General features: G+C 39.7%; 1 protein-coding gene across 1 annotated transcript in view; it reads right to left on the bottom strand.

Moving 5' to 3' along the window:
• Positions 1 to 293: 293 nt before the first annotated feature.
• The window catches only part of LOC107101103 (kelch-like protein 31), a 23,018-nt gene continuing 11,070 nt past the window's right edge, over positions 294 to 12,241 (bottom strand). The window contains exons 2-7 of the mRNA XM_015399867.1: positions 5,510 to 5,921; positions 5,261 to 5,409; positions 4,780 to 5,126; positions 3,582 to 3,881; positions 3,232 to 3,407; positions 294 to 2,104 (exon numbers count right to left, since the gene is read on the bottom strand). Coding sequence (XP_015255353.1) covers positions 1,321 to 2,104; positions 3,232 to 3,407; positions 3,582 to 3,881; positions 4,780 to 5,126; positions 5,261 to 5,409; positions 5,510 to 5,817 — 2,064 coding nt within the window. The 5' untranslated portion in view covers positions 5,818 to 5,921 and the 3' untranslated portion in view covers positions 294 to 1,320. The remainder of the gene's footprint in view (positions 2,105 to 3,231; positions 3,408 to 3,581; positions 3,882 to 4,779; positions 5,127 to 5,260; positions 5,410 to 5,509; positions 5,922 to 12,241) is intronic.

The raw sequence follows: 12,241 nt of genomic DNA, 5'->3' as shown, positions 1-12,241 counted from the left end.
TCAGAAGTTTGAATTCTGAATGTGAGCGGACTTTTCCTTTAAAATAAGATAACTGGATATTATGCCCTTTCAAAAAGATGTTTCATTTGTTTTGTTAATACTGTTATTTTAACAATCAGTCATCTTATCTATTGGAAAACTGTCATACTTACTTGCACAAAGGAAAACACTCTTATTTCGATGAACGACTCTTTATATTTCCATCTTTGCAGTGTATTCAAAACCTGATTCTGATTCTGAAGGTGTTTCTGGAAAACTAAATTCATACAGAAGACAGGTGAACCAACAAGTTTGGACTAGATTATCTTTATTCAGTGAAACTCCACAAAAACCATCCAAAGCTGAGACAAACAGATTTATTCAAATAAATTACACTAGCCTAGACTCCACAGAGTGAAGAGCTGGAGTCTTGCTGTTTCAGCTATAGTTGCAGCAAAAACCTGAACAATGCTTAAGATTTCTTAGATTAGATGATCAGAATTTACATTTTTTCATATTTCTGTTAAATGTTCAGCATTTAATGACATAAAATAAAACTATTAGCCAGTTTTTTTCTTGCTCAGGTTTCCAGATTCACAGTAATCTGTTCCAGCCTCCATCATTCCTCCACCTGCTCCTCTCTTCTTTTTCCCATCCTGCTTTCTCTCTAAATTCACCTCCACCTGGGACCATGCAGCTTCCTTTCCATTTCTGCTAATCAGCACAGATAAATTAGCTTTTTTGTGGCTCGACTTTAATCATAATCATTCTTTGGAGCTTCCTCTTTTCCCTTCCCTGAGTTGACCAGATGATCTTCAGCTTTAAGTCACCATTTATCTGGTTAACCTCCTAAAAATAACTTTTAGTTTTTACATTATTGGGGAATATCTGGTCTGATTTGGAAAGATGATCCATCTCCCCTTGCATGGATGTCTCCTCCAACGCACTGATAACCTAGTTTCCAGACCAGGAAGCAGAATTACATTTTAACAAACTTCTCTTCAGCTTATTTACAGCTGCCTGCTTGCAAACTGTTTTGAGTTTATTCAATACAAAATCAAGTCCTTAGGAGTAAATTTACAAAAACCTCAGACAAAAATTGAAAAAAAGTTGTTTCTATTTGATTCTGTTTGGCCAATAGGTGTCTTTAATACCTAGGCAACCTCAGTGTGCTTTTAGTTAAATACCTAGTTATTCAGAGACATGTTCTGTTCTTATTGCACGACTAGTTTTTTTCTGGTTTTATAAAAACTAATTTTCAGGTTTAACATCACTGCAGACAGAAAAGTCCTTGGACATGATCATGGTTGACTTCCAGGTCCCTCCTCCTCCTGGGTTGCACTATGCTTTTGAGGGCGCTGCAATGCTCTCCCGGCTCTGGTTCTTCTGCTGCGGGTCTTCTTGGCCTGGTGTGTTGCGGTGCTGCTGCCGGCGAGGTGCGTGACGAGGTGGGAGGGTCAGGCTGCAGCAGGATACTCCCACGGTGGGCTCTGGGAGGTCTTCCGCCTTTGACCAGCTGTCAGTGGCTGGATCATACTTCTGCACAGCCGCCTTGTAGCGCTTCTCCGCCTCATTCCAGCCGCCTAGCAGGTACAGCTTGTCGGCCAGCGGTGAGAGACCGGCGGTGCTCACGCCGAGTGGGAGGGGGGCGACCTTTCCCCAAGTCCCACTCTCCGGGGAGAACACCTCCACTGAGAGGACATCCACCCGCTCTCCTGCGGGCCCCAGCTGGCTCCCACCCACTACATAGACCTTCCCTCCAAGGGTGGCCGAGCAGTGCCAGCCACGTGGCATATCCATTGGAGCCTGCTCCGTCCAGGTGTCACTCTCCAAGTTGTAGCAGGCCACTGAGCGGGAGTAGGCACAGCTGATATAGCCTCCGGTAACCAGGATGTCTCCAGAGGGCAGGGTGGCACTTGAGTGGCAACAGCGGGGCACCTCCATGGGAGCTTTCATCTGCCAAGTGTTGGAGGCTGGCAGGTAGCTCTCTGTGGTAGCCAGCAGACCCTCAACGTTGCGGCCGCCAATGGCAAACAGGCGGCCACCACTGGCTGACAGGGAGAAGTGAGTGCGGCGCTGACGCATGCTGGCAAGGTGCAGCCAGGTGTTGAAGCGAGGGTCGTATCTGGAGGTAGAAAACCAAAAGAAACCCTTAGATTTCCTCTGTAAGGCAGTAACCCTTATCTGAAACCCCAAAAACTACCCCAGACCATAATACCTCCTCTACCAGACTTGGCACAATGCAATCGGGCAAGTACTGTTTTACTGGAAACTGTCAATCCCAGACATAAATCAAGATAAGTCTTTCCAGAGACCAAGACCTGACTATTCTGGGTTTTGATGACCCAATGGAAACACTTTGAATTGTCTTTCCACCTCAATGTTCTATGTAAATAAACTTGCCTTGCCATAACTTGCTGTGTATGAGGTTATTTTACAGCCAAACAGAGCTTCTTGACCTAATCTTTCACTAATGTTACGAGGGGAAGTCTTTGAGAATAAGTGCGTAACTTTAAGATATGCCTTAAGGCCATTAGTGTTATTGGAACATCTCTTTGCAAAGAGCATACAGTCTGACAATCTAAAGCATTCCAAGGTAATTGTAGCCTCATGAGACCATCCTAATCTCGCGAGCTTTCAAGGTTTCACTCGCTAATCAGTCTGGAGACTCTCCGTTAAAGAAAATTTGGAGCCGTTCACCAAACGAACGTCCAATCAGCGTTGGCTTTGAGGCGGGTTGAGGTGTGACGCAACGAGAAGCGCGACAGTTCAGTCTAAAGAACATGGCGGCTTCAGCCGATGAAACTAGCGTTAGCGTGGCTATCCAGCAAGTTTTATCGGAATTACAGAGTATTTCTTCACTGAAAGAAGAGTAAAACACTGCTCTGGAGGCTTTTCTTAGAGGAAAAGATGTTTTTGCTCTTCTCCCGACTGGTTTCGGCAAGAGTAGCCTGGCTTGTGGTTGTGTTTTCGTCGTCGGTCTGTTAGTATGTCATATGCTTCGTTGATCTGATTGGTTTATTTGGCCCGTCTATCACCAACATAGGCCAATCAGCTAACCAGTATTTTCGCCCCTTCCCAAAATTACTTCAATTGAAGGTTTCCAGATGGATATGTGGAGCAAATCCATCTGATGGAGTCAGGTTAAGGTAATTGTACTATAGTATCAAAATAATTTCCAAACATTTCACCCTACCTTAATGAAAATTAGATTAGTATAACCTATTGAGAGACTAGGTTGAGAATAGCTACCTGCTAAGCGTGCTGACGGCATGTTTGGCCTGATTACGGGCATCGTTCTGGTCCTCTCCTCCGACCACGTACAGGAACCCGTCCATAACAGCCACGCACTGGTTAAAGCTCTTGGCTGGAAGCTGGGTGAGGTGGCGCCAGGTGGCTCCTCCTTCACGGGCATCCCTCCACAGGACCTAAATGACAAAGTCAAAGGTCACCAATAACTTATTTATTGCCGTAAATAAAGAACCTTTTATTCCAATTCAAAGTAAAATACTTAAAGGAGAGTTGGCTTAAGTCCTTCACAATAACAAAAAAGTAAAATCAGCTGTCATGTCAGCAACATCTGTTGTGGTGATGTCACTGACCTCACGGCTCAGAGCTCTTTCGGTGAGCGATGGACGTCCTCCGATGGTAAGCAGAGTCTGCTGGGCTCCTCGGACCTGAGAGCGTCGGGACTGCAGGCTGTTTTGCTGGTGGGGCAGCAGATGGTAGTTCATGGCGTCCACCAGCAGGCGGTGACACTGGGGGTCCAGCATCATTCGGGTCACAGGCTGGATCTGGCTCACCAGCTCGCTGGCTGGGATTGTCTCAAAGCGCACGTGGGACAGAAGCTCCACAGCATGAGCCTGACGGGAGGCGTCGAAGTCCAGCCATTTGTTGGCAAGCTGCGGGAGTCAATTTAAAGCGTTTCAGTTTGGTTTTGGTCAACATCAGAGAGAAAAGTCCCTAATTGGCTTATAGGGTAGACTTGTGTCTCTACTGTCCTGTTACATCTCCGAGGTGCATTTTATGCATTTAATCAAATTATTTAATCACAGATTTGAATTTGTTATATAGATCAACAGGGTTTAATCTTATTTATTTAAAACCTTTCCTATTTCAATAATAAATATTTCTTGAGCCTCACAATTACTTATGGTGTACCACAGGGATGAGTGCTTGAGTCCCTTCCCAATCTATAAACCTTTTCTTGGTGAATCTACTTGAGAGCATGATATAAATGTACATGTTATGCTGATGATAGTAAGCTATTTGTCCTACATTGAACCTGACCAATCCAATCAATTATTTAAAGTCAGGGGTCTCAGTACCTAGAGATATGATAACCATCCATCAGCAAAACTATTAATACAATCAGACCAAAATAGTTATTTTTGTAAAAATTATTTGTGAGATGTTGGTATAATGATATTTACAGATCAGCGCAGCTGCAAGGGCACTGACAGACTTATGTTTAGCTCAGTTTATAAATACTAACCTCCCTGCTGAGAGTCTATTTTATTTCTGAGCATGTATATTAATAAAAAAAGCTTACAGTGTGAGTTATGCTTAGAGATTTCAGGTCAAAGTGAACATGTGGTGTCTGTCCTTGAAATGTGGGTCTGGGCCGGCTTGCTAGCAGCTGCTCTGTCTGTTTTTGGACTTTGCTGTAAATAGAAGGAAGGAACCTAGATGGTTAACTACTGGGAGAGTTCTCTTACAAGGAAAATGAGAGGGGAATATAATGTCCCATTGATTGAAACCAGCTGTGACTACTACAGCATCCAGAGTTTGACCTCTGACCTGGAAAGCCTTGACCTCTGACGGGAGCACCAGCGAGTCGTCGCGCAGGAAGGCGGAGATCTGCTCCAAGGTCAGCTGCGTGAACAGCGGCGTCTCGGCGAACTGCACAAAGTTTTCCAGGATGAAACGGCGGGCGGCGTCGCAGACAGGCGGCAGGCCGTAGGCCGTGCCGATGTTCCAGATGTAGACGCATGTCTGCACGTTCAGCTCGGCTAGCAGGAAGTCCATGCACATCTTGAGGAGCTGTGGGATCTGCAGAGTGGCGGCAGCAGAGACGGTGCATCCGATGGTGTAGAGGGACATGTGGACACGCCCCATGTAGGCGAAGGTGATTACATTGGCAAGACCTGGAGACAGGAAAAGGAAAACAGATTCCCCCCTTAAGAAAGATTCTGAAAACAGTCACACAAAAACTCCTGATTAACTTTGAATATATTTCATGCTTTGATTTATTAGTAGAAGTTAATATAAAAGAACCAACCCAGCGGGGACAAAGAGGGGAGCTCCAGGCGCTTCATTCCAGGGTCTTTGGCCAGGATCTCTCGGAAGTACTGACTGACGGAGGAGATGACCAGTTTGTGGACATCGAAGGCTTTTGTCTTGCAGGCCAACTCCAGATCAGTCAGAAATCTGAGCAAAGTGAAGAAAAGAAACAAATGACCAACCAATCGTTTGAATATAACATCACATATCAGCAAACTGATATGTGATTCTGAGCTTGAGGACTAACTTCTCCTGTCGCATCTTGCTCAGCTCCTCCAGCAGAGCGTTGCCGTGCAGAGGCCGTGTCAGCTCGCTGCCCAGGCCGAGGCCGCGCTCCCCTGGTTTGATGACAGGCGGTGGCAGAGGCAGGTTAAGGCTGTTGAGCTTAGCGATGTCCAGCGCTGCGATCTGCTCGATCTTCTTCACCCCCGTCTCCACCACCACCACGCCGTCTCCTCGGCTCTCCACCTTCACAGGAAGCGAGCTGGTCTCCATGTTTTCGGTGGAGTCGGCTGCAAGTTTCTTCTGACGGAGGGCCTTCTTCTTAGGCGCCATCGTTCGACTTTGGATGATTTTTTTTTTCTCCTTCAGTTACCGAGCTTTGGATCAAACTGTTCCAGATTCCTTTGATGGTTTCACTTCGAAGCAGGACACCACACCTAAGAGATCAAGGAAGATATGACAGCGACACTCATTGTCATGGTTTTGGTTCAGTTTAAGTTTTCTTTTTGAGTTTCCAGTTTCACTTTAATCCATGTCTTTCTTTTTTTTTCTTTAATATTTTGCGTTGTTTTCTGGATGTATTTGAGTTCTTAGGTATTTCTTGTTTTCCCTCTTATTTCCGTCTCCTTTTCCCCTTCTAGACTCCTCTGTTCACACCTGCTCCCAATCGGCTAATTAGCCTGGTATTTGTTTCTCTTTCCAATATATTCACCTCGTGCTCGGTCACTGTTGCTGGTTTGTCATCATTTCTTTACCCCCTTGTTGTGAGTATTCCTGGTTCTCAGTTTTTGGGATTTAAGTTTTTGGATTTTGCTTCTGTTGCCCTTTTTTGTTATTAAATCTTCAAGAAACCACTTCAGCTTCAGTCTCTACATTTGGGTCCTGCCAAACCTCCAACCCACCATGACACTCATTAGTTAAACAAACCTTTCCAAGTGAACAAATAATAATTTAGAAAAAATAAAATATACATTGTGAATTTTGTTTAAAGAAAAAATAAATAAAAAAAGTCTTAGATGTCTTAGATGATAAAGTGCCTTACTCATGAACAGTGAACCAATATACCTGTCAACAAGTAAAGAAGTCTGATATTCAGAATTTATTTAATGATTATAAGTTTTTATCATTTTTATTATTAATTATGTCCATTTATTTTACTGGAAGCTCTTTTTTCTTTCTTTATTGGAAGACAACTGTATCTTATTGGTTAAACTCATCTCATCACTAGAAAAACGATCTAGAAATGAATAAAAATTTCTTAAATTAAGTGTATTTACCCTTAATTTGAGTAGGTAAATAAGATAGTTTGCCAATAGAATTGGTATTTTTAGTCTTAAAATAAGATAATTAGATAATATACACTTGAAATTAGACAATGCGGATGTGTTTTTTTTTATTTTAAGCTTAAATTGTCCTGTTCCATTGCCAAAATGTCTCTTTTACCTCCTTAATCCAAGAACAAATGCACTTATTTTAAGAAAAAATGACTTATTTAGATTTCGATTTTTCCCAGTGGCCCCAATTGGTATCTGGGGGTCCCAACCCCCGTTTTAGGAACCCCTGATCTAAAGCTCTGCAGGTTTCAATGCCTCATTTAAGGTCAAAGTTCATGATTAAACACTAAGAAAGAGAAATTGGGCAGAAATGGGAGAAATTCAAGACCAGATCCACGACTAATCCAGAGGAACATTAAATGTTAGTCTGACTTTAAATTTTGATGATGGTTCTAACTGTTGTTCTCTGAGGGAATAAAGTCTTAGAAATTAATCCCCAGGCTGACAGACGTTAATATTTGGATTTCGTTTAGATCAGACTGGGATGTGGCTTTTTTTTATTTGACCTACTTCCTGTTTTCTTACAAATTCTTATTTGGTTTTCATTTATTGATTCTGTAACCACCCCTTGGTGTGGCTGATAAAAACCAAACAAAATGTAAATAATCCCAGCTAATTCGTGATTTTACATTGGGGTGAGGTTACTTTTTTCACATTGATTTGATAGAAACTACAAACGCTGCTTTGAAACCAACATCTTAATAAAACCAAGCAGACTATTGCGGTCAGTCAGCCTCTGGTTGTAACTGACAGCTGCAGGTGGCTTTCTTTGCAAGGCCAGCCAGAAATTAAGAAGCAAGCTCCAGTTTGTGTTTCACAGCCACTCCTCATGGCAGCAAGTCACAGAAACAGCAACAGGGCAAGATTATTTATCCAGAAGGAGAGCAGAGTTCTGCAAATTAAAGCAGATCTGCGCAGTGAGCAGACTGGCAGAGAGTTTATTACGTCATGGAGTCCATGATATTCATGCAAAAGGATTAAAGTGACACTAAATCTGTTGTTTTATGTTCAGGAAATAGGCCTAAGGCTCTTATATCTGCACCATACGTATCAATATGTTTTGTTGCACCACATTTTTTATGTTTACATTTGATCACTGCTGGACTTTGGGGAATGGAAATGTTCTGAAAGCTGTTTGGTATACACTGTGTACAAAATGACAATAAAAGTTGTCTAAGTCTGTCATCTGTCAGATGTTTACTTTCATCTCAGTTCTTCTGGATTTAGATGCACTTTAACCAAAATGAATTTTTTTTTCAAAGAGAGCAGATCCCGTTTGATATTATCTGGAGCAAAATCAGGGGGTTATATGAGAACCAATCAAAGATCATCAATGTCACACTGGAAAAACAATCTAGAAATAAGAAAAAATGTCTTAAATTAAGTGTATTTATCCTTATTTTCATCAGGTAAATGAGATAGTTTGCCAATGGAATGAGCATTTTTACTCTTAAAATAAAATAATTAGATAATATGCACTTGGAATGAGACAATAAAATTGTTTTTTCTTATTTTAGGTGTAAACTGTCTTGTTCCATTGGCAAAATGTCTCATTTACCTCCTCAATCCGAGAGCAAATGTACTTATTTTAAGAAAAAATGACTTATCTAGATTTCGACTTTTCCAGTGCAAATGCTCTTTAAGCGGCTCTTTATGCTCCATAACAATATTTCACCCCTGAGGATCCCCTAATGTTTCCCTGCGAGGTCAAATAACCGATCCCTCCTGCAGGTTCTGAGACTTCTCACAACTTAATAAGTTGTTCCATTCATGCTGATTTTGCAAAGTTTCTACCTTAGTCAGTTAAATAACCTGCTGCTCTCATTTTGCACATCTCTGATGTTGCTGCTATTTTCAAACATCTATTACTGTAAAAATGTCGATAGCTGTATATTGGTTATTTATTCTCCAGGTGAACAGTTTTATATTTTTAAAACACTTTACAGTATTTTATTGTTTCTTTTTTAACTCTTCATTAGACATTTTTTTCTATAATCTTTTTGCGGCTGTAAACACAAGATTTTCCCCATTTTGGGACAATGAAGGGATTTTCAATTCTATTTTAACTTGGCTCGCAAAGTTCTTTACTACGTTTTGATTATGAGAATCACAATCTGTGAAAATCCGAACCGCATCAGAGATTGTGCTGAAGGCCTGACTCAAAGGAACTAGAAGAACCACATCATCTACAACAGCAAAGATGTGACCTCACTGGATATAATCAACATCTAGATAAGTCATTTTTTTTCTTAAAATAGGTGCATTTTTTTCTTGGATTGAGGAGGTAAAAGAGACATTTTGTCAACGGAACAAGACAATTTACACTTAAAATAAGAAAACACACTTGCATTTTTCTATTTTAACTGTATATTATCTAATTATCTTATTTTAAGAGTAAAAATGCTGATTCCATTGGCAAACTATTTCATTTATCTACTCAAATTAAGGGTAAATACAGTTAAATTAAGACATTTTTACTTTTTTCTAGATCGTTTTTCCAGTGCTGGAGTTTTCCAAATCGGACGACTACAACCTCACTGGAAAAACGATCTAAAAATAAGTAAAAATTTCTTAAATTAAGTGTATTTAATCTTAATTTGAGCTGGTAAGTGAGATAGTTTTCCAGTGGAATGAGTATTTTTACTTTTAAAATAAGATAATTAGATAAAATGCACTTGAAATAAGACAATGCAATCGTGCTTTCTTATTTTAAATGTAAATTTTCTTGTTCCACTGGCAAAATGTCTCTCTTATCTCCTTAATCCAAGAACAAATGCACTTATTTTAAGAAAAAATTATTTATCTAGATTTCCATTTTTCATTCTGTCCATGAACGCTGGAGTCCTTCCTCCTCCGGAAACAAGCCCGACTTTATTCTCAAACTGCAGACATAAAAAAAAAAAAACTCCAAAACACACTTTTCCCTCAGAAAAACCCACTGCTTATCTAATAATACGATCATATCGGGGTCTGCAAGTAATGTTTCTTGCAGATGATTAGACAGTCAACCCAGCAGCGAAGAAGGGAAGTAAACACCTGAAAAGTCCAGCCCAGCCAGAAACAAACAAAACATACGTCTCCAGTTTGGATTGAAAAAACCAAAGTAAAGCAACTGTAAGCCACAAAGTGCTGCATTTAACGGGTGAAAATGAAGCTGCATGTTTAAAATGGAGGTTGAGTGGGAAATCTGCGCCACTGCACTGCAAAAAAGATCTGGAAACGAGTAAAAATGTCTTAAAATTAGTGTATTTAGCATAATTCAAGCAAGTAAATAATAAGATTTGCCATTAAAATGAGTATTTTTACTCTTAAAATAAGATAATTAGATAATATCCACTTGGAATAAGACAACACAATTGTTTTTTCTTATTTTAGATGTAAATTGCCTTATTCCATTGGCAAAGTGTATCACTTAACTGCTTAATTCAAGAAAGAAACGCTGTTTTTTAAAGAAAAATAAACTTACTTAGATTTCAATTTTTTGCAGTGTGCTTCTGTTCTTCAAGCATTTTCGTAAAAAGCATTCAGTTAACAGATCTGACCAAACTGCATGGAAATGTGGGCCTCGGGTTCAATGAGTTTTGTGTTTTAAACCTAAAAACACAGAAGATCACAGTATATTTAAATATTCTTACATCTAACAACTGTTATGTTTTTTAGTGTTTTGTTGACTCAGATGCAAAAAGCGAATCTTTCTCTAAGGTTTTTAATTTTTCCATTCCTGCAGCTGATGTTAATGTGATCAATGGTGTCGCTGTCTGTTAAACCTGAAACCGCTTCTCTCCAACTAGCCCAGTTACACTGCAAAAACGATCTAGAAATAAGTAAAAATTTCCTTAATTAAGTGTATTCACCCTTAATTTGAGTAGATAAATGAGAAAGTTTGCAAACGGAATGAGTAATTTTACTCTTAAAATAAGATAATTAGATAATATGCACTTGAAATAAGATAATGCAATTATGTTTTCTTATTTTAAGTGTAAATTGTCTTGTTCCATTGGCAGAATGTCTCTTTTACCTCCTCAATCCAAGAACAAATGCACTTATTTTATGAAAGAATGACTTATCTAGATTTAGATTTTTTGCAGTTTATTTCGCATTAACTTCAGCAAAAACCAGCAGCTAACCTGTCAACCAGAACTAAAGTGACCCATCTGGATCATGTATACATGATTCACGCCTCTATCTGGTCCTCCTTAAATAGCACGTACATACGGTGCTGCCGGGGTTCCAGAAATGGACACAGCCGGGGAGGGACTGAGGACAGAGCTGGACGGACCTGCAGCTGTTGTTGGTGTCACATGAAGAAGGGGGTTCACAGTTTCAGAAAGTAAAAACATCCTTCCTGAGGCGACTGGAACTGCAGCGGATGTTTCAGCACCAAACACTTTGGATCCATTTGACTTTCTGTGATGTTATTCTCTGTCATGTTTATGTTCAGAGATAAACACGACGCTAACTTCAGGAAACAGGAGAAGAGGTTTGAATTAATCACATTTCTGATTTGCTTTAAAATAAACTAAATAATTTCCAAAAATTTTCCCTTTAAATAAAAAAATCATCAGCTGTAAGAAAAAAGTTACAGTCATAAACAATTCTACGTTCGTTGATGATTCCTTCTTATTTCAGACAAATAAGATCTAGGCATCAGTTCTGGTTCACTTACTGCAAAACTACATTTTCTAAATCTTTTTAAGTATTTGACCTTGTTTAAACCATTGCAGCCTAGTTAATTTATACATGTGTCAGTGGTTCACATGAACTGTGACGGTTTATTTATACACTTTAAGAAACAAGGTACTTTAGGGGCGATACAAGCAGTGGCGGCACTAGGGGGCGACCCTGTGCAATGCCCCGGCCAAATGGATGGATGGATAGATTAATAACCAGATAGCAAAAGTTTCCTTTATACGGAAGAGGATTAGGGCCACTGAAAAAAAAAAGTAAACTGATTTTTAAATTTTATTTCAGTTTAACATGGGAAAAAAGTCAGAATTCTGAGAATAAAGTCAGAATTCTGAGAATAAAGTCAGAATTCTGAGATTAAAGTCAGAATTCTGAGAAAAAAGTCAGAATTCTGAGAAAAAAGTCAGAATTCTGAGAAAAAAGTCAGAATTCTGAGATTAAAGTCAGAATTCTGAGATTAAAGTCAGAATTCTGAGAAAAAAGTCAGAATTCTGAGAAAAAAGTCAGAATTCTGAGAAAAAAGTCAGAATTCTGAGATTAAAGTCAGAATTCTGAGATTAAAGTCAGAATTCTGAGAAAAAAGTCAGAATTCTGAGAAAAAAGTCAGAATTCTGAGAAAAAAGTCAGAATTCTGAGATTAAAGTCAGAATTCTGAGATTAAAGTCAGAATTCTGAGAAAAAAGTCAGAATTCTGAGAAAAAAGTCAGAATTCTGAGAAAAAAGTCAGAATTCTGAGA

Source organism: Cyprinodon variegatus, unplaced genomic scaffold, assembly GCF_000732505.1.
Source record: "Cyprinodon variegatus isolate N-32 unplaced genomic scaffold, C_variegatus-1.0 Scaffold1053, whole genome shotgun sequence".
NCBI classification, from domain to species: domain Eukaryota; kingdom Metazoa; phylum Chordata; class Actinopteri; order Cyprinodontiformes; family Cyprinodontidae; genus Cyprinodon; species Cyprinodon variegatus.
This window is presented reverse-complemented; position numbering and strand designations above follow the sequence as displayed.